This window comes from Podarcis melisellensis, assembly GCF_964234715.1.
Source record: "Podarcis melisellensis genome assembly, chromosome: 6".
In the NCBI taxonomy this organism is placed as follows: Eukaryota; Metazoa; Chordata; class Lepidosauria; order Squamata; family Lacertidae; genus Podarcis; species Podarcis melisellensis.
The window spans coordinates 35617160-35644291 of record NC_138538.1 but is presented as its reverse complement, the minus strand read 5'-3'; the positions used below and the strand labels follow the sequence as shown (position 1 = coordinate 35644291).

General features: G+C 44.7%; 1 protein-coding gene across 1 annotated transcript in view; it reads left to right on the top strand.

Annotated features, from left to right (window-relative positions):
• Nucleotides 1–4020: 4020 nt before the first annotated feature.
• Nucleotides 4021–27132, top strand: part of WNT2B (Wnt family member 2B) — a 42065-nt gene continuing 18953 nt past the window's right edge. Inside the window, exon 1 of the mRNA XM_081916440.1 lies at nt 4021–4817. Coding sequence (XP_081772566.1) covers nt 4669–4817 — 149 coding nt within the window. The 5' untranslated portion in view covers nt 4021–4668. The remainder of the gene's footprint in view (nt 4818–27132) is intronic.

Here is a 27132-nt window from a genome sequence, read left to right as displayed (position 1 = left end):
TTAAGGCTTCAAAACAAATGCCCAGGCTCTAGTCTATAAATATCAGTCTTTCTCCCACTATCCTCTCCGCCCTGGGATTGTTTTATAAATAAGTTGTAACACAATCATTCAGTTGGGTCTCAGACAAAAGAGCAGAGTCCCACAGGCTTTTGCTTTCTAGCACTGTAAATTAGAGAAGCCTAATTGGATTATAAAGCAGCGTCGGTTTCTGGTCTCAGTTTCTCTCGGGCCAAACAAAGTCGTTATTTCATCTGTTACAATTGGACTAGGAAGGAGGCTGGAGATTTGGCAAAGGGAGAAAGCAGAGATGCCAGCACTCCTGCTGATATCAGGGCTTGCAACCCTGTGAAATTAATTAGACACAAAGCAGAATGTTCCTCATAGGCACCTGCTAGAATCCAAAACACATACAGAAAAGATTGCAGGAGTTTAGCAAAAGTTTTTTGACGGCCCATGAAGAGGAAAAAGGAAGCACTACCCTGAGGTGGGTTTTGGACCTTAACAGTCACTAGTGCAACTGTTTTTGCAGTGGGTGACAATGGCATGGCATTCCGAACCTAGCCCAGGGCATTCCACAACTCACAAAGCTTTGAAGTGCCATTAGCAAAAACCCAAACACAGCCATCCTTTGAAATTTGCACTTCTCTGAATTTCGCAGCACAGCTCTCCAGCCAGCAGATATGTACAAAAATGCACATGCTGGGGTAATGTATGCATGAATATGCATCTAGTCGGGAAAATAACATTAAACTTGCATTTGATATGGGAAAATTGCTTTGTAAAAATGTGTATATTAACCTGTGATCATTACCCTTTGAAGTTTGGCTCCATGAAAACTACGTCCATTTGGTTTTATATCTGGAATTGTAATTTTTAAGTCACCCAGAGAGAACCTACAGGAGAGCCTAAAAAATATTTTAAATAATTAAATGCTAGAGACAGACATAAAATCAGATCTTTGCTCTAATCTAGCAAGCCTCTTCTTAGGTTCTTATGCTTGGATTCTTCTATTTTTTCTTATAAGCATCAGTGAAAGCCATCATGTGTCTATGGAGACAATATTAGATTTGGGCATGAAAATTTCTTGATAAATATTTGCATCACATATAGCATTTCCCCTATACAGCATTATGTAGAAAAAAAGCAAACCATGCCCGAGAAGTACAGTGATGGGAAAATAATAGTGCAAATGGAATGTTCTCCCTCTCTCCTCCCCCTGGAATCCTACTAAATCTGTCCTGGGGTTTCCTACAGCCCCCCCCCCCCCGAGCATATTTGGAGATGTTGCAGAGCATGGAGTAGTGGAGGGGGGAAGTCTCATTGCACTAGGGCAAGTGCAAATATTTTGTCAGATACTGTCCCATGTTTTTCAATAAAGTTGTTTCAGAATCTGGCTTCTGCATAAGAACATAAGAGCCTGCTGGATGAGGCCAAAAGCCCATCTATTCCAGCATCCTCTTCTCATGGTAGCCAACCAGATGCCTACTGGAAAACTGATGGAGATCACCCTCGAACAGACACAGCAGGACCACTCAGTGTGGCTTCAGCATGAACCATCTTTGGATGGACAAAGGTAGGGACAAAAAGAAAATGGGGACCACATTACAAATTTATGGGAAGCCACATGAGCAGATAGGAGGCAATTTATCCTGTACTGCTATGCATTACTTTATTTTATTTGAACAAGTTACATTTATATACATTTCAAATGTATATAGTTAACATCATAGTTTCTAAGCAATGTACAATGATGCTACAAAAACTAAGTTAAAATTAACAATAAAATTTGGGGGGGGGTACTTAAAATGCTGGCTGAAGTTATAAAAAGGTCTTCACCTGAAGTCCAACAGGGAGGGGGCCAATCTGATCTAAGCCGGGAGGCAGTTCCACAGGATGAGCAGGATGGGCCCACAATACTGAGCAAGCAGCATTCTGGGCCATGGGAACCTCTAGCAGCAACTTTCCTGGAGACCTCAGTGATCAGGTAGGGGTATAAGGGATTAGGCAGTCCTTAAGGTATCCTGGACCCAAGTTGTTATGTGCCTTGAACCCTGGAGAATACAGGCAGCCAATGCAAGCTTGTCAGTACTGAAGTTGTGTGCTGGTGGTAGTCTGTCCCCACCAACAGACCAGCCCTGGCATTTGGCACAAGATAGAGTATCTGGACCAGATCCACAGGTAGCCCCAAATAAAGCACGTTGCATAATGAAATACTGAAGTTACCAATGAATGAATCACCACGGCCAGGTTTCCCTGTCCAAGAATGGCAGTAGTTGGCATATCGACCACAGCTGGTTGAAGGTAATCTGAGCCATTGAGACTACCTCAACCTCCAGTGATGAAGATGGATCCAGCAGCACTCCAAAACTATGAACATGATGTTTCAGAGGGAGTTTATCCACATAGGCTACTAGCCAATCTCTCAGACACAGGAACTACCCATACACATTGTCTCTGTCTTCCCAGGGTTCAAACTCAGTTTACTGGCCTTCATCCAATCCACAACTGCACCCAGATGATGCTGATGCAGATCATGCACAGACTCTCCTGACTCAGGTGGTCTGAAGAAATAGAGATGTGTGGCATCAGAGTACCAATGACACTTTGGCCCCAAACTAAGGATTGCTCCCAAAGGCTTCATAGAGAACTTGGTATAAGGTTGTGCCTTGTGATGCACCACAGTGCAGAGACCACAAGACTGAAACACAATCTCTGATATGCTGAGCTTGATAAATTAACAGGTAAAATAAGAGACCATGATGAACAGAAATCTCTGAAAAATTGGAGTAAATACTGGAACTACATTGGAATGAATGTTTAATGTGATTGGCGGGGTCAGAACAATACTACCAGCGTGTGAATTTAGGTTTACAGATCAAAAATCAAATACGTGAATGGAAGTAAATATTTGATACTTACCAAAAGGATGGAAGGAAGTCCAGGAGGGTTTTTTTTGTTTGTTTGTTTGTTTGTTTTTTGTTGTTGTTGTTTTTTGGGTTGTTTTTTTCCCCTCCTTTTTTGTGAAGTAGCCGGATTAATCTCTCTTTGTATAGTTAGAGAGAGGAAAAAAGTTTGGCTTGCATATTTTTATTTTTTTCTTGTTGTAATTTTTTTTTCGTATTTGTTTGTATCTGTTTGTATGCTTGTTATGTATATAATGTTAATAAAAATGTATTTGGGAAAAAAAAGAAACACAATCTCTGAGTGGTCTTGCAGGTAGGAGTAGAACCACTGAAAAACATCACCCCTCAATACTAATTTCATGGGTGATATCAAATGGTATTGAGAGCTGCTGAGAGATGGAGATGGAGAAGCAGAAACAGAGCCACGCTCCTCCTGTCTTGTTCTTGATAGACTGAAACAGATCCAGATAACTGGTATTCTCCAGGAACTCCTGTAAGTGCTCCACCTACCCACCCCTTTTCACAATGAATGTATGGCAGTGGTGAGACCTGCACAGCTCAGTGGTATAACTTTGCAGGCTCAATCCCCCAGATCTCCAGATACAGTTAAGACAGTGCCTGTCTGAAACCCTGAACAGTTGCTGCCAGTCAGTGTAGATCTTACTGAAATAGATGGAGGAAAGATCTGACACAGTATGCTATGCTTATGTCCCTGAACCCTTGGGGTGAACACCCTCTGTATTAAACAAGCCCTGTGCTTATGTGGCAGGGATGTGGGTAGGGGAGAAAGGAGTTATGTACTGGAAGATGTTAAGATTTCTGGCTACTCCCCTGTTTGCTTGGCGGGGGGGGGGGCGAGAAGATTACGGGCCAGAAGTCCTGGGTGTCCCTCAGCAGCAGTCTAAGCAAAGCAAGGGGATCAAGGCGGGGGCCCCATTCAATCCCTGATCTAAAATTATCCAGCTACACCGCTGCAAAGCCCCACGTCTAGTATCAAAAGCTCCAGCCTGTTTTCTCCCTCGGGGACTTGGATCAGGAGCGCAGGCTGAATGGGCAGCGACAGGAGAGGCGCTAGGACCTCCGGGGGAGGGGAGGTGGATGCTTGCCTGCGCCTGCCTATTGCCCAGTTAGGGAGAGTTCAGCAGCGCCGTCTCTGATCTCTTCTGGCTCTGGCTCTCAGCAGCAGGTGGTGCCTGGGAGGGAAAAGGTGAGCGAGCTTTCAGCGAGCGAGGGAGGGAGAAAGGAAAGGCTGGGCGTGCGGGGGTGGGGGGGACAGAAAGTGAGAGCAAGAGAGGAAGAGGCGTCCCAACTGCGTGGCTGTGCCTGCTCTGGCCCCAGCCTTGCCTTCGTGCCGGGGCGTTTTTGCCCAATGAGAGTCCACCGGAGGTGTCCGTCTTCCCCGCCTGCCCCCGAGCCCAGCCCTCCGGCGTGTCCTCCTCATCCCCCTTCCCAGCAGATGCCCGTCCATGGGGCTGCTTGCGAAAGGCTTCTTCCAGCCCCGACCACAACCAGCAGTGCATCTTGCCAGGGAATCGGCCGGCCAGCGGACAGCCGCCCGCGGGTGCAGGGCGTTTGACGGCGCCGCCTTCCCGAGCCGTGCCCAGAGCAGCAGCAACAACAGCAGCAGCAGCCGTCCAGGTCTAGGCTGCGCTGAGCGGATCGATCAGGCCCCGGTCGTCGTCAGCCTCGCTTTCTCCTTCGCGCCCGGTTGTAGAGACCCGAGGACTTGTCCTTCTCGCGACTACCTTCCCTCGGCCGGGGAATTATGCTGGGCTCCAGCCGCTGGGCTCGGATTGCCTGCGCGCCCGGGGACACTCGACGGGCGTCCGTGGTCCCCCGTGCGCCCTCGCGCCTCTGCTTGCCCTTGGTCCTGATGCTGCTGACTCTCACGCCGCGGGCGGACTCCTCTTGGTGGTAAGTCGGCCCGACGCCGGGGCTCGCTCGCGCTCTCCTTCGAGGTTAGACGGCGGCTGCCGGCGAGGAAACTTGTCTCTCCCCGACGTCTAACAACGAGTCACCGCGAAGCAGCGGTGGTTGCTCAAGGTTCCGATTAGCTTGGTGGTGCGCTGCTCTGGGCTGCGCGCTGCTCGAGGCTGGAAAGCGTGCCACGGTGACGCAGTGCTCCTGAGCATGTGCAAAGCGCACGGTGCAGCGGCAGCAAGCGCCAGGATCTGTAGGATTTGGGGAAGAGACGGGAGAGTCAGAGGGGCTTGTTCAAACTACTTACCAGTGATGTCGTTGGGTCATTTTAAACTCTGGATTTAATATGTATTGCTTATAGTATTTATATTCCGCTTTTCAGGCGGACCTCACAAAGAGGTTTACTTAAGGTTATTACCCAGACGGTACTAATGCGTAGCATTTCACTTTTTTCAAAATGAGGTTTAGTCAGCCCCAGTCCTGCTGCTTTTGAGGTCTGCTAGGTGGGTCCCTGGACTTTTACCCCGAAGTGCCCGATGGCCTGGCCCACGTCCTTTCGACGTACAAGCAGGCCAGAGAGCCCCACACGCCACAAACGCAGTTGGTGACGGGGGCTCCTCGCTCCGGAGAAGCCCGCGGTGCCGAGAGGGGCAGAGCTTGGAGGGGGCGATATCGGGGTCCAGTTTCTCTCTCGAAGGGTTTCTGCTTGTCCTTGGCTCCTTCTTTGGACAAGCACAGAGGGCAGCGCTGGTTTTTCATAAAACAACCAGGCGGGCTTGTTAGAGAAGTTGGGGTTTATTTATTGGGAGTGGGGCGGTTGCGCTGCTCGGGAAGCCGGAGTGCGAGGCGTCAGTGGACAGAACCGAGAAGGGAGGCGGACGGGATGGCGCTGTCAGATGGGAATCCTGCTCATTGATGGGGCGATTTGATGAGGACGGGGATGGGGAAATGCCCGTTCACCGCGTAATTTTATAGAGTTCTTTGTTTTCTTAATCGTTTGATTGTAAGCCACTCTGGGAAAGGCGGAGATAAGTTTTAGGATTCGAATTATTCTCCTCCTCCTCCATAGGATAGGTGGCTGCAGAGCAGGTGCTATAAACCCCTTGCGCACCGACAAATGCCCTGCTTTAAACACGCGCACGAGAGCACGATCCAGCCTAAGCTAAGCTCGCGTGCAGCCCCATCCTTACTCCGGAGTAAGTCCCACCGGGGGAGCCTTCCAGGCCGTTTCTTTCAACGGACGGATTCTGTACGTCCTCCCCTTGGGAATCAATGGGCTTCGGTTTCGATGGGCTTTGGACGCATCCTGCTCTTAGTCTCAAAAGCGACGCCGTCCATTAAATCTGAGACCACGTCCTAAACCTGGGAGCCTTTCTACAGTCTGGATGTCAGATCCTGAGTCTGTCGTTCTAGCTTGGATCTACCTGCCTGCTCCAGCAGCTAAGGCAGATCTGAGGTTTCGAGAACTGCCTTGGGGAGGGGACGTGCCGGAAGAGAGGGGTAGAGACGGAGGTCCCTTCCAGCGCGTACCTGGCGATGCAGGGGGATCGAAAGCGAGACCTTCCGCACGCAAGGCAGATACCTTGCCACTGAGCTATTTGGCCGGCAAGTGACAGCAGTTGCGCGGGCATGGCATTATGATGGGCTGCTCTCCTATGGGTTCCTTCTCTCGATCGTCTCCTTCTCTATGGGGCCTCCTCTATTTACCCACCTGCCTGTGGACTCAGTCAAGCTTCTCGTGGCACCATAAAGGCTCACACCTTTTATTCGGCGTAAGCTTGCAGGTGCTAGAAAGTCCGCTTCGTCAGATGTAAAATGGAATATAAATATACCTGGTGGAGTAGGAAGCGGGAAATGAAATGCAAGAAAGCGCAGAGAGTAACTTTGCTACAGCGAGCTAGAATGTGTGCGCAAGAAGCGCGCGCGTGGGGGGGTCATTTCCCCCCAAGAATCTTGGGGACTGTGGTTTGCTAAGGGCGCTGAAAATTTTAACACCGCGAAGGGTAAGCTACAGTTCCCCGGATTCTTTAGCGTAAACAATGTGCTTTAGATGTGTGGTGTGTGCAAAAGCCTCTGAAAAGGCTGAGTTAATTGGGAAAGGAAAGCCTTAGAATCGTAGAATGGCAAGAGGGGAAAAGGGTCATCTAACCCAACCTCCTTGTCTCTCTGCCCAGACCCAAATGAGCCGAACGTGGCGTCCCAGCTCAATGCCCACCAAGTCTGATTGGCAGCGCAGCACTGTTTCATCCCGTGGGGACTACCCCAAGACAATGGGTGTTTGGATTACACGCTTATCGATTCACCATCTCGTACTCCTTTCCATCCCCATTTCTGGGATGTTAGCTATCTAACTCTAGTCATCCCATCAATCGATCTGTAAAATGTCCCTAGATATTTCCTCTACGTCAGGCATGGGGAGCCACTGCCCTATATTTCCTCACTGCCTGAGTTGTGTGTCTGTCTGTTTTAATTCACCCTCCTATTCATCCTTAGCTACCTTGAACTCTCTTACTCCCCCGACGTGATGCGCCATTGCTGTCATTTCGACTTCCCACTCACTCGCCCAGCTTTAAAGTTCGCCCCGGGCTTGGGTTGGAGGGAGCGCTTTATTGGGCCCGGCCACCATTGTCCTCGACGGGGAGGAGTGGGGGCGATTCCTCCAGGCGGAAGGGCACATTCCCGTCGGGCCGGGCTGGTGATGGGCAACGCGGCCCCTTTCCAAGCTGCGGGTCTGACTCCCACGACGTAAGCCAAGCCTACAGCCTGTTATTGTTAGAGCCGCTGCGGCCGGCGTAAACATGACTTGAGCCTTGTTGATGACAGAGCCGCTTTAATTTAAAACTGTTTTTATTGTTCATACTTGGGAGTTAAACAAGAGCTCCTTCTTAAACGGGAACAGCTGTCAGTCTGCTCCCAGGTGCGAAGCTGCAGAAAGCGGGTTGTTTCTGCAGTTGCGGAGACGCGGGGTAGGACCGAATCGTCGCTTGAGGACCACAGCATGAAGGGATGACTTCCGCGCATCTGATTCCTTCTTTTCACATTCGTATCTCGCCCTTCTTCCAAGGTCCTGGGGAGCCCCCATTGTTCCCCACACAGATACATGCAACCCTCTTAATTATCTTCCACAACAACCCTGCGCGCTAGGTAGGTTAGGACTCGACGACAGAGAGACAGTGACGGGCCCAAGATCACCCACTGAGGTCCGTAGTTGAATCGGGATTTGAACCTAGGTCTCTCCAGAACAACACTCAAAGACCACGGGATTAAAATTATTCAATTTGCTGAGGGTTGAGCGGGTTCACACGTGCATGCTCATCACTTGAGGACTGCAGCATCAAGTGATGACTTGCGTGTTCAAAACAGGTCAGGACGCCCAACCAACCACTGCCCCTCATCCCCTCTCAAACCCCAGATTTTCTCCGTGGAATTAGATATGCACCTTCCACTGCCAGAGATCAAGGTCCGGTTCACACGTGTGTGTTCCGATGAGTGCCGCTTGAGTGTCTGGTGACAGGCACAACTTGCCAAACACGCTGCTTTTCCAGGGGTCTGGTTCACACATTCATTCACAACTCCAGAGTACAGTACCGTCAGTGATGCGCGGTCCTTTCGCCTTAAGCGATAAAGGCAAGATGGCTCTACATTTCCCAGCGATAGCGAAATGCCAAATAAATACCCTATTCAGGGGGTGGGAGAGAGAGAGAGACATTTACGATGGTTAGATGATGGGAGCCAAATAAAGACATCTGTTTGCTTCCTTGGAATCATCTGCGCTTAGCACATACTTAGCAAGGAAAACAAAATGTTGAATAAATAGGAGTGCAGATTTGAAGGCAGAACGAATATAAACACCTAACTGCAGCATATATCTGAAGTTTTATTCAGCTGGAGTCATCTGGTTAGTGGTCCAACAAGGCAGTCCTATACTCAGAAGTAAATCCCACTGTGTCCAATGGGGTTTTCTCCCAGGTAAGTGTGCAGAGGTTGCAGCCTTACTGGAATTGAGCTAAATGGTATATATTTATTCTCGAGAAAGCATCCATAGGACCGGGTTGCATTAGGGTGTTTCTTTATTTATATTTATAGGCAATATTTTTTGTTTAATTCTTTCATGATCTAGAGACATTTTGATTTTAGAAATCCGACTCCGGATTGTATCTGCTTCTATGCGCCGTTTTTGGATTCTGAAACCCAAATGGTGTTTAAGGCAGTGCTGCAAAATTTAGGAGGGAAATCCGTGGCGTCACGGGGGATTTGGGTGAGAGGACACTGGAATGCAAGATCGGGCCACGAGACAATTCCAAAATCCATCCTGAAGTGTGAAGGCCATACATTTAACACAAAGAAGAAAATCGCAGCTGCAGCGCCCCAAATACTCTCTTATTCTTATTCTGGCAATTTAAAAGACGGTTCGGAATGCACCATATTAGCCGATTTCCAACACCCTGAATAGCAAGTGTTGAGACAGAGGCTGTAAATTTACCGAGGAGTAAGTCCCATGTGCAACCCAAAGCGCTAGCTTCTAACTTTGCAATGCCTGTTCTGATGCGATCCTCAGTTTTTGCGTGGTGTGAAACCTAATAGGGAGCGTCGGCCAACCATAAGTCCCAGTGACTCAGCTGATCTAGTAAGTCTAGCCCCACACCCACCCCTCGAAATAGCAGCCTCAGAGATTTCCCTCCCCTGAAGTATTTGTGGCTACAGTTGTTTCCCCATGAGGCTATAGGTTCCCCACCGCAGAACTAAAAGCACCTTGCCAATCTGAAGGTGATGCTCTTAGCTTGTCTTCAGAAGCAGCTATCGCTGAAACATCTGCTATAACTGGGCTGCAAAACTACTAGAGGAGACTTCCTTCTAAATAGGCAATTGTAGGAAATTAGGAAGCTGCCTTCAACTATTGGTCAGTCAGACCACTGATCCTTCTAGCTTAGCAGCTCTCCAGGATTTCTGGCAAGGGTTCCCAACCCCATCAAGGAGATGTCAGGAAGCAGATGTTCTACCATTGAGTTATGGCCATTCTCCCCAAAATAGGACTGCACTGTAAACATCAGTGTCCAACTTACTTTCCCACCAATGGGTAAAGCCTCTTGTATGTATGGCGACTTGGAGTAAGGACTTCTCTGCAGTTGCATTCCAGTTACTGAACTGCCTCCACCCTAGAGGCATAGTTGAGGCAACACTGATGGGATTTCATACAGAGTAAAGTTCTCTTAAAAGCTTCTGTTACTTGCTTGAATATGTTTGGATCACTTATAGCATTTAGCATTTGTGTATTGTTGAACTGATTAGCATTATGGTCAACATCATAATTGTATTTTATAACTGGTACTGATATTGTTTGACTCTTACATGCAAACTGCTTTGTAGTCACCTGAGAAGGAAAATGGTTTACAAATCTCTACATATATTTTATTGTGTGTATTATTGCATTTATATCCCACCATTCCTCCAAAGAGCGCAATAGTTCTCTCCTCTTCTTCCATTATCTTCACAACAATCCTGTGAGGTAGGTTGGGCCGAGAGTTGGTGACTGGCCCAAGCCACCCAGTGAGCTTCATGGCCAAGTGGGGATTGAATCCTGGTCTCCCAGATCTTAGTCTGACACTCTAACCAGCACACCACACTGTCCAACAAACCAGTTCATAGATTTCTATATCTCCCATCCACAAAATAGATACAACTGCTTGGTTACAGGTCATCAGCAGAAAACCTCATTACTTATTGCCTCATTCCACACACACCCCAACACACACCATTCAAAGATACTGAGACAAGGCTAACACATCTTTAAGAATGAAAAGCTTCAAATCTCTCAGCTCAGGTGGATATCTGTATGACTTCCCTACATAGGAAAGAACAGAGGTGGGATGGAAGCCATATATTCATAGCTCTTTTAGGAATTCAAGCTATAGTTCATTGAAATTTGGGTACTGAGCACCTATTGTGTTTTCATAACTTTACTTTCTCAATCAGCTGATTCATTTTATCCTAGACGACTGCCTGAACTGTTATATATCTAATGCCATTAATACATACATGGTGCTTTTACAAAGAACAAATATAACATATTCCTTGTGATGTAAACTTTTTATTAAAGTTACTCTAAGCAGGTTCTTTATTGTATGTTCTTAGTGAATTCTTAGAGACAACATTTTAGTTGACGTACTTGAGAAAACAAACCAATGGTTGGAAGATTTCGGAGCCCTTGATTCCAGGTACCCTGGCTGTTTTCTCTTCAGCCTTTCATCCTTTTCTAAAACTGCTTCCAAACAATATTTCATCAACAAAGTATCCTCTCTTGGGGATATACTATATTGCAAGCATGTATGGAGATGCTAAACTTGGATCCGAAATCTGGAGCTGCCATTTATGAAGACTTTGACTTTAAAAAAAAAGAAAAGACAATGTTTCTTATTAATTAAAACAAAACAACCAAAGCTTGCATTAGAAACAAACAAACAAATTCATACATAAATAATAAATTGGAGCATCATGAATCCAATATTTGCCTTTTCTAATCCTTCCGAAACTTTCTTATAAAATTTCACTTTTCTTTCTGGATCTTCAACTTCAACTTGGCAGCATAAGACACATTTCACTAAATCAACAGATCAATACAAAAGGTGGAGTGAAATAATGGAGGAGGATATTTTCTGAGGTTCTCCAGCAACTGCTCCAGATAATCAGAGGTTACACACACAAACACACTCCATCCTCAGAGAGGTGGAGGAAGACCTGTCAGTTGTATTCATACTTATCTGGTTTTTGACATTTTGCCTTTTAATCTTCCAGCACTTTCCCTGTTTAGCTGGCTGGATTCAGTGTTTTCAACCTCATTGACGAATGCTTCTGCTGAGTGGGGCAAAGATGGTCTCTTATGTGGAGAGTGTGACTTCCACAAAACTCTTTCCTTAGCCTTTCAGACCTTTAAAAAGAAAGGCAGTATCACTGATATTGCAGCACTAAGAATGGGTAGCATATTATCTGATCTAGACTGCCAGATTCTTGGGGAGATGGATGATCTCCAAACTTGCGCCTAGAGGAAATGCTCAGCGTTTTCTCCTGCCATTTTTCCCTGAGGCAGAATCATAGAAAGTATCGAGTCAGTTCTGCTCTCTGCTGTGCTTGAAAAGGAATTCTCAACCAAATGCTTCTTCTAAACAGCAAGGAGTTATGAATTTTCATTGATGTCAGGGACAGCACAGATTGCTTCACAAACCAGCCCCCAGGAATTCTTGGAACACCAGCATGGTGGTTTGCAAATGGATGTGTATATAAAAAACTTGTAACTCTAAATAAATGTTATTTGCAATACAACAGAAGCTCAAAACTGTGGCAGATGGACTCCATAAGGTGGTTGCAGCAGCTTTAACTGGGGGATCCTCTCTCAGTATTGTGGTTGTGGTTGGAGAACTTCACAGACTTCTGAATACTGTGATTACTCAACGGGAAGAGAGTGGTCTATATAGAGATGACATTTATAATGCCTTACAAATATTCCTTGATCAAAGACCAGATTCTCAAATGGAATTATGTTGGTATCTCTGATATGAATACTTCCTTCTGACGGAACAAGATCCCTGCTGCTATACACACTTACCTAGAAGTAGTCTCATTGAACTCAGTGATACTTATTTCAGAGCAAGTAAGTATGCATAGGATTGTGTTGTTAGGCCATAATCCTACACACACTTAACTGGAAGCAAATCCTCCTGAATTTACAGCACAGGTGATCCACTGTGACTATAGGTCCCTCTGTGAGTCCAAGCTTGGATGCAAAATCCATTTACATACACATCTCTTGGGGGAGGGGGGAATCCTCATGTTTTATTAATTAAAATAAACCAAAACAAAGGCTTGCATTGCAAAAAACAATAATACATTCCTAAATAAAAAAATAAATTGGGGCATAAATAAATTCAGTCTTTGCCTTCTCCAACCCATCCAAAGCGTTCTCATAAAACTTCTCTCAGACAGCAAGTATCTGTCAAGCCTCCCAGAGCTCCAGCCTTACTTTGCCAGTTAACTAACTGTTGCAGCAACACAGACAGATAGCAGGACTGGCCCAAGACATTTTTATTCCCAAATTGTAAAATCCATAGCATGATAGTCAACAAAGTTTTACACAGAGTGAATTCATTGAGGTTAATGGACATGTTTAAGTTAGGTCCATTAATTTCAATGGGTCTACACTGAGTGAAATTTAGCTGAATACCTCCCATACAGGGTATGTAATCGATCATCATCATGGTTGACCAGTGCCCACCGGCACTATCTCAAAACATGAAATGTTTTCTTTTTCTTGATGGTTCCTGAGATCAAAGAGTGGTTTAGTCTTTATCTGGATACAACTGGACACCATTTTGGATGAAGCTGGGGGAATGAATATTTTAAAACCACTGATTTTAACTACAGATTTCAAAACTGCTCTGATTTTTTGTTTATTAGAATTCCCAGGCAACACTGAGTAAGAGGCTGCCAGTAACTGACACCCTTTGAACAGCACCCAAAAAGTTGTTGCTTGAAGCAGATACCACATTTTGCCTCACAGTAGGGCCAGCACAGCCTGCATTGTCTCACCAAAGTCAGCCTCCCAGGCTTGGAAAGCAGGCCTCAGTCCAGAGGTCTGTGGAATCTTATGCCTGAGGAATCCTCTACTTTCCCTTGTAACTACCCACTGGATATATTTTTATTTATTCATTACAATTATAACCCAGCTTTCCACCAAGGTTGTATATACATAGTTCTCAGTTTCCCCCATTTTTATCCCCACAAGAACACTTGGAGATAGGTTAGACTGAGAGATGGTGACTGGACCACAATCACCCAGTGAAATTCATGGCTGAATGGGGACTTGAACCCAGGTCTCCCAAGTCCAGCACTCTAACCACTACACCACACTGATCAGAGGGGCCAATATTGAGGGAGTTGGAGTTGAAACAGCAGCATATCTTCAAACCAGCCAAGAGAGACACTCAGGATCTGGCCCTAAACCTTGGCCACCAGCCTTGCTTCAGAGCTATTTGGAGCGGGTTAGAGGCATGTGACTTCTAAACATAATCGGTGCAATAAACAATCTTGGTGTAAATATCTAAGTAGAGTTTACTCATTGCTGAGATGGGGTTAGCAGTCAGAGAGCGGGATTCCATTTTAAAGCTGGAAGTTGAGTTTAAGCGAACTGTACACAAGCACATGTGTTTGCAACACACTGACACCACACGCAAAAAGCCACACAGACACATTTCCCCGCCTCTTGTAAACTCTCGTTCACATGCACCATTAGCTAATCTGTTTAACTGAAGCTGCTGTTTCTAAAGTAGTCATACACACACACACACACCATCCAGCATCAGAACAGGTCAGACGTCCAAGTTCCCATTTTGATATCGCTTCTCCATAAACGTGGAGAGGGGGATTTTTAAATCTATTTGGTAGGTCTGCTTGCAGCAAGGAGGGAAAGAGAATGGGGACAGATCCACACTATAACATGCAAAGCATATTCACCACACTTTTTAAGCACATGACTTCCCCCAAAGAATCCGGGGAACTGTAGTTTTCAGTTACCTTTCCCCATAACCTTAACAACCTACATTTCCCAGGATTCTTTGGGGGGAAGTCATGTGCACTGCATGTGCATCAAATATATTCTATAGATCTACTCAGTGTGTGCATGTGAGGGCAATATTTCAGCCACAGAACCCCCTTCCACTTGATACAAAGTAAGGATGGGGAACATTTTTCAGCCTGAAGGCCCCATTCCCTCATAGGCAACCTTCTGGATGCCATCTGTCAGTGGTGGGTGGAGCCAGAGACCTTTGTACAGTCAGAAGTCAGAAGCTTCTACATACACCCACCCCCCACCCACATCCTCCATCCAGGCAAACAAGAAATTCAAGCACACATTCCAGGTGGGCAAACGCACTCAAGGAGGCCACAGAGTGGGAGTATTGAGGGGAGTGGCCTGGGACTCAAGTCCCAAGACCTGGGGGGTTACAGAGGTTCCCACCGCTTGCATATGGTGTCTGTAGAAATGCACAGGATCTACTTCTTCCTGGTGTAACATCTCCAGCGAGGACGACCAGATTGTGGTTTATTTATTTCCTCCTTTCAGTTAAGAGAGACTCTGTGCAAGTGAGTTTTCCTTCCTTCTCACTTCAAGCTGCAGGTACTCTCCTTCCTTTCTGAAGGTATGGAGGTTCACAATGTCAACTTGATCCCATCTGGGTCTTCATTAACACACACACACACACACAACTCATCAGGTTGTCTCCTTCTTTTGAGTCCATTTCCCCTAGACTCCTCCCATTCTTCTAACTCCTCCCTGCTGTTTATCCCTCTCCTGCTACCTTTCTGGATAAAAGACTGAGTTACAAACCAGGAAAACCCTGCTTCAAATAACATCTCTGCCATGAACTCACTGGGTAGTCTTAGGCAAATCACTCTCTCTTAGATTCATTTCTCTCATGCAACTTGCAATATGGAAACAGTACAGAGTTGCCTTGTTGTAAGGCCCTCCAGATGCTGCTGGACTACATCTTCCTTCATCCCTGGCCAGGCCTGATAGGAATTGGAGTCCAGCAACATCTGGAGGGCCAAAGGTTCCTCAGCCCAGCCTGTTATAAGGATTAGAACCAGATCACTTGCTTTGAACTCTTCACCATGTAGTACAAATGTTAAGTGTTGTTATTATTCCCTCTGATGTTTCTTATATGTTCCCATTTTCCTTCTTTTGTCTTTTTCATTTTTGGAAGCTGTTGAAAGTGTCTTGGCCTCATTGTCTAGGTTTTGGCTTCTTCTACTTCTGTCTACATCCTACCTCAAAAATATGTTGTCTGGGTTTGCTCAGATTCCATTCCAGAAGATGATTTGGGGAAGAAGCGCAAGGATATTTGCAACCAAGAGAGGATGGGATTGGTAGAGACCATAGCTACTCTGTGTTTCAGTGCAGATTTCCACATCCCATAGCTGTGAGGGGTTTCATAGGCCTTCGTTTTCAGAACTCTGGTCTATCAGATAACAGTGTCCAGAAGGGGAATCTTGGATCCAGGGTTAATGGTTTGTGTTTCTCACTAGTATCTGACATTGCATCAGAAGCAGGAAAGGAGTGTGACTCAGTCTCAGACTCTAAGCTCCATAACTAATGCATGTGTGAATTGGCTCATCATGTGAATAATTAGTTACATGATGTGTACAAGAGTAGCAAATTAAATGCTAACACATTGTGAAAACAGTATGCAATCTGCAATATATAAACAAGGCCAGCAATCATGGTTTAAGGGTGCTAATGAAGCCACATGCAATCCAAGAGATATATCTTTACAGCAGTGTGAGAATGTTGGGCTGCAGCTTTCAGCTTGCTCACTGCTTGACCCAGCAACAAACACTGGACAGTCTGCCATGGATGAGGAAGATGACTGATGCCAACATGGATCAAATGAATATACAAATCCAAGTTCACTTTCAGCAAATTGTCATAGTTTGGTTCATATGTTAATTCATAATATGGAGAGACAAAGACCCACTAGATGGAAATAGAAGCTAATAAATATCGAAAGGTACAATGCCCCAACAGCTTCTACCTCAGACATCCCAAATTGATAAAAGTAAATGTTCTGCAGGGCTTGAGCTGAAAACCACCAAACTAATGGCAGTATTAAAATCTCCAGTGAAGCTGTCACCACGTTAAATATTTTCTCATTTGCATACTCACTTAACTGAGAGTACGTCTTGTTGAATCAATGGTTTTAGTTCTGAGTAACATGTATAGGATTGTGCTGTTATAGTTCTAGAATTCCCCCCACCCCACCCCAAGTATGAGAGCAGATGGGTTTGTTCTGTTCACAATTATTTCATCTAATTATATTCTCTGGTTCATGTTTCATTCATTGGAGAGTTCCCCCCTCAAAACAGGGGTTGAGAACTTTAGAAGTATGTCTTTGGCTTCTAGGGCTGCATGTAATTTGCATCTCATCATTGCTCATGCTATGAATATTAGTTTCTCTGTGTTTATATAAATGCTGTGCAGATGCCATAGTCATGTTATGTCTATTCTACAATTTCCTTTTCCCTTTCCTTTTTTTGGAAACTATTACCGTCATATTTGATGATTTCAACTAAATCTTGAGGTACAGATTCTTATGACTGAAATCCCATGAAAGTTCTGTTTTACTGGCCTCAATGCTTCCACACCTTTAGGGTTTTTATTCCTCTATTTATTTGCTACCCCATTGTCAAGGCCGCCTTTTGATGTTGCCAGAGATAGAAGTGTGTGTGTGTTGTTGAAATTGCTTTCCTGCTGTATCCTACCTTTTAGCAGAAGAAATAGCTTTTGATGCAGAAGTATAAAAGACAGGTGGGGAGTCTCTCACAGATGAGGGCAAGCTGGGGGGAAATAGCTAATGCCAGTGATGGAGGAGCAGTCAGACTTAAATATGGAATTAGTACAGAAACAGAATCTTAAAGAGGGTACCAGCACAGCAATGAAAGTGAATCTTCAGTTAGCAGAGGCATTCCAAGCAACTGACTGAAGGGGGGAAAGTGATAGCAGTAAGGGCAGCTATGTGTGGGTAGTCGTTGACTAGGACACAGATAATACAAAACTGTCAGAGGCACCCAATGCCATACTTGCATTTGCAGAAAGACTTCTGTGAGTGCAATGGAACTGCCCTTCCTTCTCCTCCAACCTGTACGCCTCCAAATCTACACTGGAGCATTGGAGGAAAACTCAGAGCAGAAAGGAGGAGCATGGCGAAGGGGAGCAGGGAGCGGATTTCAGTCACTATTGAATCTGCAAGTGTATACTTGGATAAGGTAAAGGTAAAGGGACCCCTGACCATTAGGTCCAGTTGCGACCAACTCTGGGGTTGTGGCGCTCATCTCGCTTTATTGGCCGAGGGAGCTGGCGTACAGCATCTGGGTCATGTGGCCAGCATGACTAAGCCGCTTCTGGCAAACTAGAGCACAGAAACACCGTTTACCTTCCCGCCAGAGTGGTACCTATTTATCTACTTGCACTTTGACGTGCTTTCGAACTGCTAGGTTGGCAGGAGCAGGGACCGAGCAACGGGAGCCCACCCCGTTGCGGGGATTCGAACCGCCGACCTGCTGATCGGCAAGTCCTAGGCTCTGTGGTTTAACCCACAGCGCCACCCGCATACAACCCAGTATTTCAGACAAAACCTAGAATTTCTTGGGTTGAATTGGATCTGCAACAAAAGTGCTGAAGTGTTGCATTCTCCCTCTTCAGGATTCCAGCCACTTCCCCTCTTATCTACCAACAACAACTCCCCCCCCCCAGTCTTTTCACCCCAACTATCTGTCAGTCAGCATCCCATGACCACTGAGCATACTTAGTCCTCATTGGACTTCTTTTCTAAATAGTTTTGTAGGTTTCTTTTGTAGCAGAGATATTTTCTATCACCTAGTAAGCCGATCCTTTTACCTGAGGATGCCAAGGATTGAACCTGGGCCATTGTGCATGCAAAGATTGTGCTTTGTCACAGACTAAGCTAAGCAAATATCCTTTCTTGGAGCCAAGTGGTCATTTAAAATTGCAAGCATTAAGAGCCTTCCGCAACTATAGTTCTTCTGCAGGCATTTGCTTTTCAGAGGAAACATAAAATAAGACAATGTGAAGGTCATTCATTTTATGACTTTGGCAAAAACTTGCTAGCATTATACAACCAATCTAAATCTACTTTCCTGCACTTTACATTCCTGGCCCCTGTGGCACCTTTCACAAATATGTGCTGCAATGGCACAGATTGGTATGTGGAGGTTTCCAAATTGGTCTAGACTTTAAAGATAATGGGGCTCACACCCAAAGTTCATGAACTTCATGATGAGCCTGATCTCATCATGGATCGGCTGTAGAACACAGAACTCGTGTTGAGTTTTGGCAGTGGAACACATAGGCTGAATTTGGAAATCACCCAAAAAGACCCTTTATTTTAATTAACCAGAGTTTGTCATGTGATTAATTAAACCCAACACTCTGGTTAATACTAACAGTGGTTTGTACAAAACAAGACAACTTCAAAGCATAGGTCATGAGTAGACAAACTAAGGCCAGGGGGCCAGATCCAGCCCAATCGCCTTCTAAATCCGGCCTGCGGACGGTCCTGGAATCAGTGTGTTTTTGCATGAGTAGAATGTGTGCTTTTATTTAAAATGGATCTCTGGGTTATTTGTGGTGCATAGAAAATCGTTCATTTTTTCCCCCTCTTCAAAATATAGTCCGGCCCCCCACAAGGTCTGAGGGACAGTGGACCGGCCCCCTGCTGAAAAAGTTTGCTGACCCCTGGCATAGGTTATGAAGCTGGCGTGTTTCAATAAAAGAAGTAAAAGGGAGGCCAGAATGTCTCTAAGGATGTACAGTGTGTCTTAAACCTTAGGTGGCTGAAAATAGGAAGCAGGTCTGAAGATAATGGCTTCTAGGAAATTTAAACCTCAACATCTCTCCTTTGGAAATTAACAGCCTCCCATATCCATCCCAACCCCATGCATCCTGTATGTTGTTATAGAATACCCACAACATACATGTGGAGGAAATCCATTGATGGGCTGATTTGAAGTGCTTTCAGTGGTATGAAAGTACATTGCCCAAAATATGTTTAAAATTATTATAGAATGAGGACAGGGAAATAAAAATAAAGCCACCAAAATGAAGTCGGGATAAGAGGTAGCTGTGTGTGACCAACAGTGTCAATTCAGTCCTGTGACTGTACGTGAGGAAATGAGGACTATTAATCATTCCACAGCGTCAACTTATTTTAACAGGCCAGGATAACCTCATTTCCAACAGGGTTTAACGAAGTAGTAAGAGTTCATAATAATATTACTTTTTTAAGAAGAAGAAAAAATCTTGCTTTTATGCAACACTTTGCATTCCAAGGTGCTTTGCAACCCATTGCAAAACTGATATCGATGGCTGAAGATATGGGGTTTTTTTGGGAAAGGGGCATGCAGCCTATAGCTGGATCTGCTACAGAGTGCAAAGTACACCAAGTCTTTCCTCTAGACAAGCCAGCACTGGCAGCTGAGTGACCCAAACAGCTGCCCAAGACTGCACCACTGTCAAGATAACACGATGCCCTTTCCAGATCAGCAGACGGGGAAACTGAGAAAAATATGTGGCCCATTGCCTAGCAATTGCTTGGGTCTTTTCCACAATTCTCCCCTGTCTGGCCAAAGAGGCCTCATGTCAACTTTGAAGTCATTGAACAAAGAGGAGGGGAAAGGCTTCAGTATCCATGTGCAATGTGGGCACATAAAAAGTTGACACTCCCTTTGCACTTCTTGGAGAAGCCTTAGCAAGGCCACACCAAAAAGGACCAAGCACCATACTTTTTTTTTAGCACGGTAACATCTATTTTCTGTGACTCCCTGCCTATTTCTATCAGGCAGGCAATTTTATTGTACTGTTTTGTGTGCGTACTAAATACTATCAAAACAGATTTTGAAACTACGGATTTTATCTATATTTTGATGTTTTTATGTTAGGTATTGTTTTTAAGGTATGCTTTATCACACTCCCTGAATGTATTTATACTATTTTACATAAAACTGCTAAATTTTAAATTATTATTAAGTGGTATATAAATTTATAAAAAATAAAATGGCATGCCTCTTTCTTTAAAGGTGTAATCTCTACTCTCATTTTGTATACTATTTTATACATCAAAAATCCTGAGTGGATTGTGGGAAAGTCAGTTTTGGCTTGTTGCCTGAGATGTGAAAATATTGAAGGGCAGCATTGATCTCAGGTAGAGTTGAGGGACAAATTTGTTTCAGTTTGCATGGAGCAGTGAATCTACCTGATTTGCATGTCCTAAAATAATACATAAACTGAAACACAGACATCCTTCGAAATTCATGCATGTCCAAATGGTGCCATGCTGTTCTACAACCAAATAAGTGTTACAAAAATGGATGTACCAAAGTGTGGATAAAAAAATGCACATATTAATGAAACGAATGTAAAAAAATGTTAATTTTTGATTGCAAAAATGTGTATATCAGGCAGAATGTGCACATTAGGAGAAATTCACACTCAAATGCTGATGAATTTTCATGAAGCCTTTAAAAATATACAACAAAACTATATAGAAATGTGCACGACTGAACTTAAGATTGGGGGGGGAGTGACAGAAACCAAAACTGTCAGACTCACCCATCACAGGAACTTGTATCCAAGTCACAAATGACAGGTGGCTCCTGAGCTTTTTAGAATGCAGTATCATGTACCATAATGCATTGTGCTTAATGAGTCAGACAACATCCCATGCTACACATCTAAAGTGTAGTCTTTAAATAACCAACTGCCAACCCATTCATACACCCACCTACCCCCTCTCCCCACCCCTTAGAAAAACATCCTGTATATCTATAACTCAGGCTTCACTCTGAAATTCTAATTCAATTGAGAAAGCTGTGATGGTATCCACTGTTGAGCCGCGAAGGGATTACATGTTTAGCATTTCTTCCAAATGATACTGTGGGTAGTAAGCCAAACTATAGACCTGCTAAATATTACCAGCAGTCAGCCTTCAGTCCCAACACAGGCAATTGATTGATTGATTGATCTTTATTACGGCCATTGGCCCGTCACACGACAGTTTCCCATACCACCATAATGTACTTGAACCACCCCAACACAGGCAAACAACAACATGGACATTTTGAAAGGAGTAAATTATAAAATTCTGACTTACATTTTGAAGAGGGGTAAATTATCATCTTGTTCCAGGCAATACATTGAACCAAGAAGGCACCTATAAGCTTACCTGAAACAGGACTGACACAATGTGTCATTATCATTAGTGGAATCATGAAAACATATCCACACACACTGGTTGCCATATAGATCAGGGATGGGTGCACCATGTGATGCTAAAATGCAAGTCTTAGTGGAAAGTCATCCGTCCCCCCTGCTCCCCATTGTAACTGTTGGCTGGAAGAAATTGGCCATGCTGGCTGAGAATGATGGGAGCTGGACTCCAACACTATATGGAGAGACACATTCCCAACCCTGCCTCAAAGCACGCCAGTGACTCTTTTGGTTCCCATGGCCAGGAGCAGAGACTCCTTGTGCTCTGAGGGAAAGGATACATCCCTTTTCCACAGAAAAACATTTTAACAACTTTGCATTCCCACCCCACCCCCGGGCAAACCTTCTGTTCAATTTTCAACCCGTTGTACTGGGCGAGCTCTCTTTTCAGTTGAGAGCAGAGCAGAAAATCATCAGCTGGGCCACGTGAACAGGGTAGGATAACAAGTAAGATGAACATCTGGATTCCCCTGAGATTCTGGCTACCCACTTCCCTCATGGGAGCATGTGCTCACCGGGAATACACGCTTGTTGGGGTTTAAAATGAAACGTATGTTGCTGAGTAAATAGACAGAGATGCCTCTGATTGTTGTGTTTATCCAAGAAGCAATTTAGGATTCTCCTTGTTTATTGGAAGAAGAGCCAAAGGATTCTTACAACAAGGGAGGGGGGAGCACAACAACTGGGAGGCGATATGTGACAGTTTTCTTCTGTTGTCTTGAGGGCTGCGTCAAGGGCAGGCTGCATTAAGGGGCCAGGGAGAGAACGAGCACTTGGCAGTTGCAGATCTAGATCTGTGTTGATAACATATTCACTCATGGAAAATAAAGGCAGGCGGGGGGTGGGGGAGAGAGAGAGAAAGCCACATAATAAAATTTCACTTCTCCCAGCCCATCTAATGTGAATTCTTCTGCGAAGTGCCAAGCAGATTCAGAGTGGGAGAAAGGAAGAGGGAGGACAGAGTAGCGACTTATTCTGAAATTTCTTAGGCTTCATCAGAAGGGTAAAGTTAGGACCAAACATATCATGTCTGATTTTTCTTATTTAAATAGTAGTGATAGAGAGAGGTGTGCAATCAGGATTGGGACTGTGGTGTAAGGAGAGGGGTGGTGGAGAGGGTTGGGGGGATATGACTATTTTGGCTTGTCTGTTTCTCATCCTCCCATCGTTAACAAGTTTTCCACATTTCCACACCAGTTTGCTTTTTTAAAAAAAGAGTTCTCATGAAAATTCAAGAGCATTTTAGTGAAAATTCATCCTACTACACACATTTTTGTGTTTTGCTTAGCATACACATTTTTTCAAAGCACTTTTCCCTTATATAATGCATTTCCATATTTTATTTTCAATAATGCATTTCTGTACATTTTGCTTGGCTTCCAAACTGCATTGCAAAGTTCAGAGAAGATTTCAAAAGGAAGCTGTGTTTTGGTTTGTGCATTGTTTCAGTAACGGCAAATTAGGTAGATTTGCCCAGCTTGCTCCACCACCTCTGCCAGAAGCAGAGAAGCAATGCTGCTAGTGGTGCTGATTTGAGGCTGGATCACACCAATTTTGGGTGAGATCTTGCCCAAAATCACACACGCTGCAAGATCACAGACTATTTTGGTGAGTTCTCAGTCAGAATTGGTGCAATCTCGCTTGAAGTTGGTGCTGCCTGGCAGGGTGGACAGCACTGGCAGAGTGGGCAGTGGCAGCAGTGGTGGTGGCAGCAGCAGGTATGGTGGTGAGAGTGGCAGCAGTGGCAGGGCAGAATGGCACTTCTAATATGTACTGTAACCATGGCCTTTGCCTGATTCACAGGTTAAATGGGAGTTGTGTCAATGATGTGGTATTCGCTGGAAGTACAGTTCATGGTTTGAAATGGAGATTTACTTGGAATTCAGGCCTGAAACCTTTCAGTGACCGAGTCCAGTCTAAAAATGTGAAGACATAACAATGGAGAGGGAGAGCATTTCTGAACATGTACAGAATACCTTTTCCCTCGGCTTGCTCAAATGAGTAAGTAACCAAGCCATCTCCCACACATCCAAACCCTCACCCATCTCATAGCCAGTGTAAATATATTCATTTCTCCTTGCTACTCCAGTAAACAGGTGTTTCAGAAAGAGGCAATAGTGAAACAAAGCAATGTGTACAACATGGGGAGAGAAACTTCTTTCAAACCACTTTCAATGTTCTTAAAAATTATTGTTTCCCTGCAAATCCTGGTTAATGTGCCAGCTTAGCTCAGATAGTGAGGTTCCTCACTTGGCTGGAAGGTTCAGCTCAAGTTTTAAAAATGCTACTAATTATTTTGTTTGGCTTTGCAGAGCATCACTTTTTAAAAGCACAAAGAGAATCTGCATGGGACTGAACAAAGTGGCTGAATCTAAGCAGTTTTAATCTTATTTTAAGCAACTGGCAGGCAGACTCCACTTGGAAGTTAGCTGGTGGCCCCTTCCATTTAGTACACAAAGATCTTAAATGTTACACACAATGAAGGAGATACAGAGAAAAATATAATTCATCTGTCACACTGTTACAATTTGTGATCATTGCGATTCACCTAGAGGAATAATGGTGCACGCCTGTTTTAAAATGGACTATGCTGCCTAGAATGGGATATCCATTATGTTCTTTGGGTCTGTAGCATTCTCTGCCGGAATAAGAGATGCCATGTTAGAATATATGGCAGTCATGGCTGTGGCTGCAGGAAGAGTCTGCGGAGTATGCAGGAGTCTCAAACATCCCCCGCATCTTGGGTTCTGACATTTCACCAAAAGGCCTGCCCACAGATACATCTTAGCAACAAATGCTAAAAAGCTCATGTCAGAAGGCTCATTTTTGTACTCACCATTGAAAGATCCTGTTTACATTTTTATTAACTCAAGAGGGCTTGGGTTAACTCAACAGTATGTTAAGCACATCATTTTTTTTATAATTTTAATTGTTTTCTCTTTAACCTGCTTTTGTTAATCCTCCCCCTATTGCATCCCATAACACAAGCTCTCTTCTCACTCTGGACTATGGAAGGATTCCCCCCCCCCCAACGCAGTTATACCTTCTTCTTTCCCCTTTGCATACCCCACAGGGTGTGTCTGTCCTCCTCTTTTTCTTTCTACAGTCCCCCCATCTGTTTCTTCACCCATCCATCAGTCCTTACCTTCCTTCTCACTGAACAAAGCACACAGGTCTTTTACTCTCCCAGCCAGGGCCAGCCCCATACATTTTGGCACCTGAGGCAAACCACAAAATGGTTCCCAGCTCTCTGTCAAGGAAGAATGGGTGTGTGGGTGTGGGTGTGCAATAAAGATTTACACTGGGATCTGCTGCCCCTGTGGATCCTGCCACCTGAGGTGATTGCCTCACTTGCTTCATAAGACAGCTGACCCTGCTCCCCGTAATCCACACACTGAGGGAGAGAGTGTCAGATGGGCAGGAGGACAAAGTGGTGCCAACTCCATCACAATCTTCTGAATCCATGGAGAAAGAGAAGCCATGAAGATGTGCCCACCCAGATAGCATCCTTTCATCCCCACCTTTCTTTATAGTGGGCTTGAACCAACTTGCCCACAAAGAGATGGGAAAGGGCAAACAAACAAGAGGTGTTAGAAAGATTCCCCCAATCATAGGTCCCATTATAGTCCAGCTCAGGTTATTAATGGTACATGAAAAGAAAGGCCTGATCAGAGGCTTTGTAAAGTTGTTGCTACTTTCCCATTTGGCGCATTTCTGCACAATGTAAGCAGTTGGTGTCGGTTCCAGTTCTTTAGTGGCCCTAATTTATTTATGCCTATGCGAACTAGATACAGAGCACGCCTGCTAGCTAACATTGCATGCAAAGTAGGTCTCCAAAGTTTCTTGGCCTATCACCGCAGACAGTAATCACCTCACACAGCATGACGCTGGCGCTTTGGAAGTGGGACTTTTGTTGGCAAGGTGGACCGCAGGGGGAAAAGAGCAATTAGTGACCTTCCTATGCTCTCTCCCTCTGGCTTTATCCTTAAAATAATATTTGCCTCAGTCAAGACCCTTGGCAGAAAAAGTGGACAAGAGTGTAAATCATTGGCTCCCTCTGTGAGTTGCGGACAATAACATGACTTGAAATTTTGCCTTAGGGAGGCTCTACCTGATGGCTCTGCAGGAACATGTTTGGGGTCAGGAAGGAGCTTCCTCCATAAAAGACTGGCAAACAACCATGAGTGGTGGAGCTCTGCTATCTTCTAACGTCTGCTCTTGGCTCCTTCGCTTGTGTCATGGCTTTGCTAAACCCTTTTTGAATCACACTGACACTTCTTGGCCCTTCATTGCCTCCCGCTTCTGCTTCGTACGCACTCTTGAACAGCTTTCTCCAACCTTCAGATGCCTAGGACTATAACCACCACCATCAATTATTTGCTCTGCCACCTAAGGTTGATGGGAGTTGGAGTCCAACCACATCTGGAGGACACCAGTCAGGGGAAGGGTCCTATAAAATGAAATGTGGCAATGGGGTGAGTTAGTGCGTGGAGTATACATTCATGGGACAAGGTGCTGGAGAAGATGGTTCTCTTTATCCTCGGATGAAGGGCAGTATATATATTTAATAAATAATAACAACAGTTATTTACAGGCATTGTACCACACTGGTGATTACCTTTGTCCTGTCCCATGCAGTCTGGGCAGAGAAGACAGGAAGAATGGGCTCTAGTATAAGAGTGGGCTATGTGTCAAATTCTCAGTTCATGCTTATGGGATATAACCAATGCTGTCTGTACAAGGGTGGAACAGAATTAGAATCATAGAATTGTACAGGTGGAAGGGACCATGAGGGTCATCTCCTCATGGACTTCACTCTCCTCACCTCGCCTCTTCAGCCTTCCACACATCCTCAAAATCTGCTCCAGAAGGACTTAGGGGACCTTCCAGAACAGATTTTGCAGGCATGCTGGAGGAAGGAGGAGAAGAAGATGATATTTATGTATTTATTTGATTTATATACCACCCTTTATCCAAATATCCCAGGGTGGTGTACAACATTATGAACATAATTTAGGAAGCATAATAATAAAAACATAATACACAGCGTATTAGTGCACAGGTTAATGATAAAATAATCATAATAACTGCCCCCCATTTAATTGTGCAACATTGGATTCCACTCTCTGCTAATTGCATTTGGCATTTTCTCAGTGCGAAAATTCAACAGAGATTTTTGAAATTTCTCACAGCAAGGACAAGAGACCTATGGCTACTAGTGGTTTATTATGCATCCTTGGAAGTTCCTTCAAGGAAAGATAGTCAGCCTTGGGATCCTAACATCATTGGTCTGGAAGAACGTTTGATCAACAGCACCAGAAGAATTTGCATCTTTCTTAAAACAAATAGCTCTTACACAACCTTCCTATGTATCAGGGAGCCTTTCACTTCATCACTGTATGGCAATTTCCAAACTCCTGATATACACTGTGGAGAAAATAGTCACAGAACATTTTAATAAGGTTCCTGATATGCAAAAAT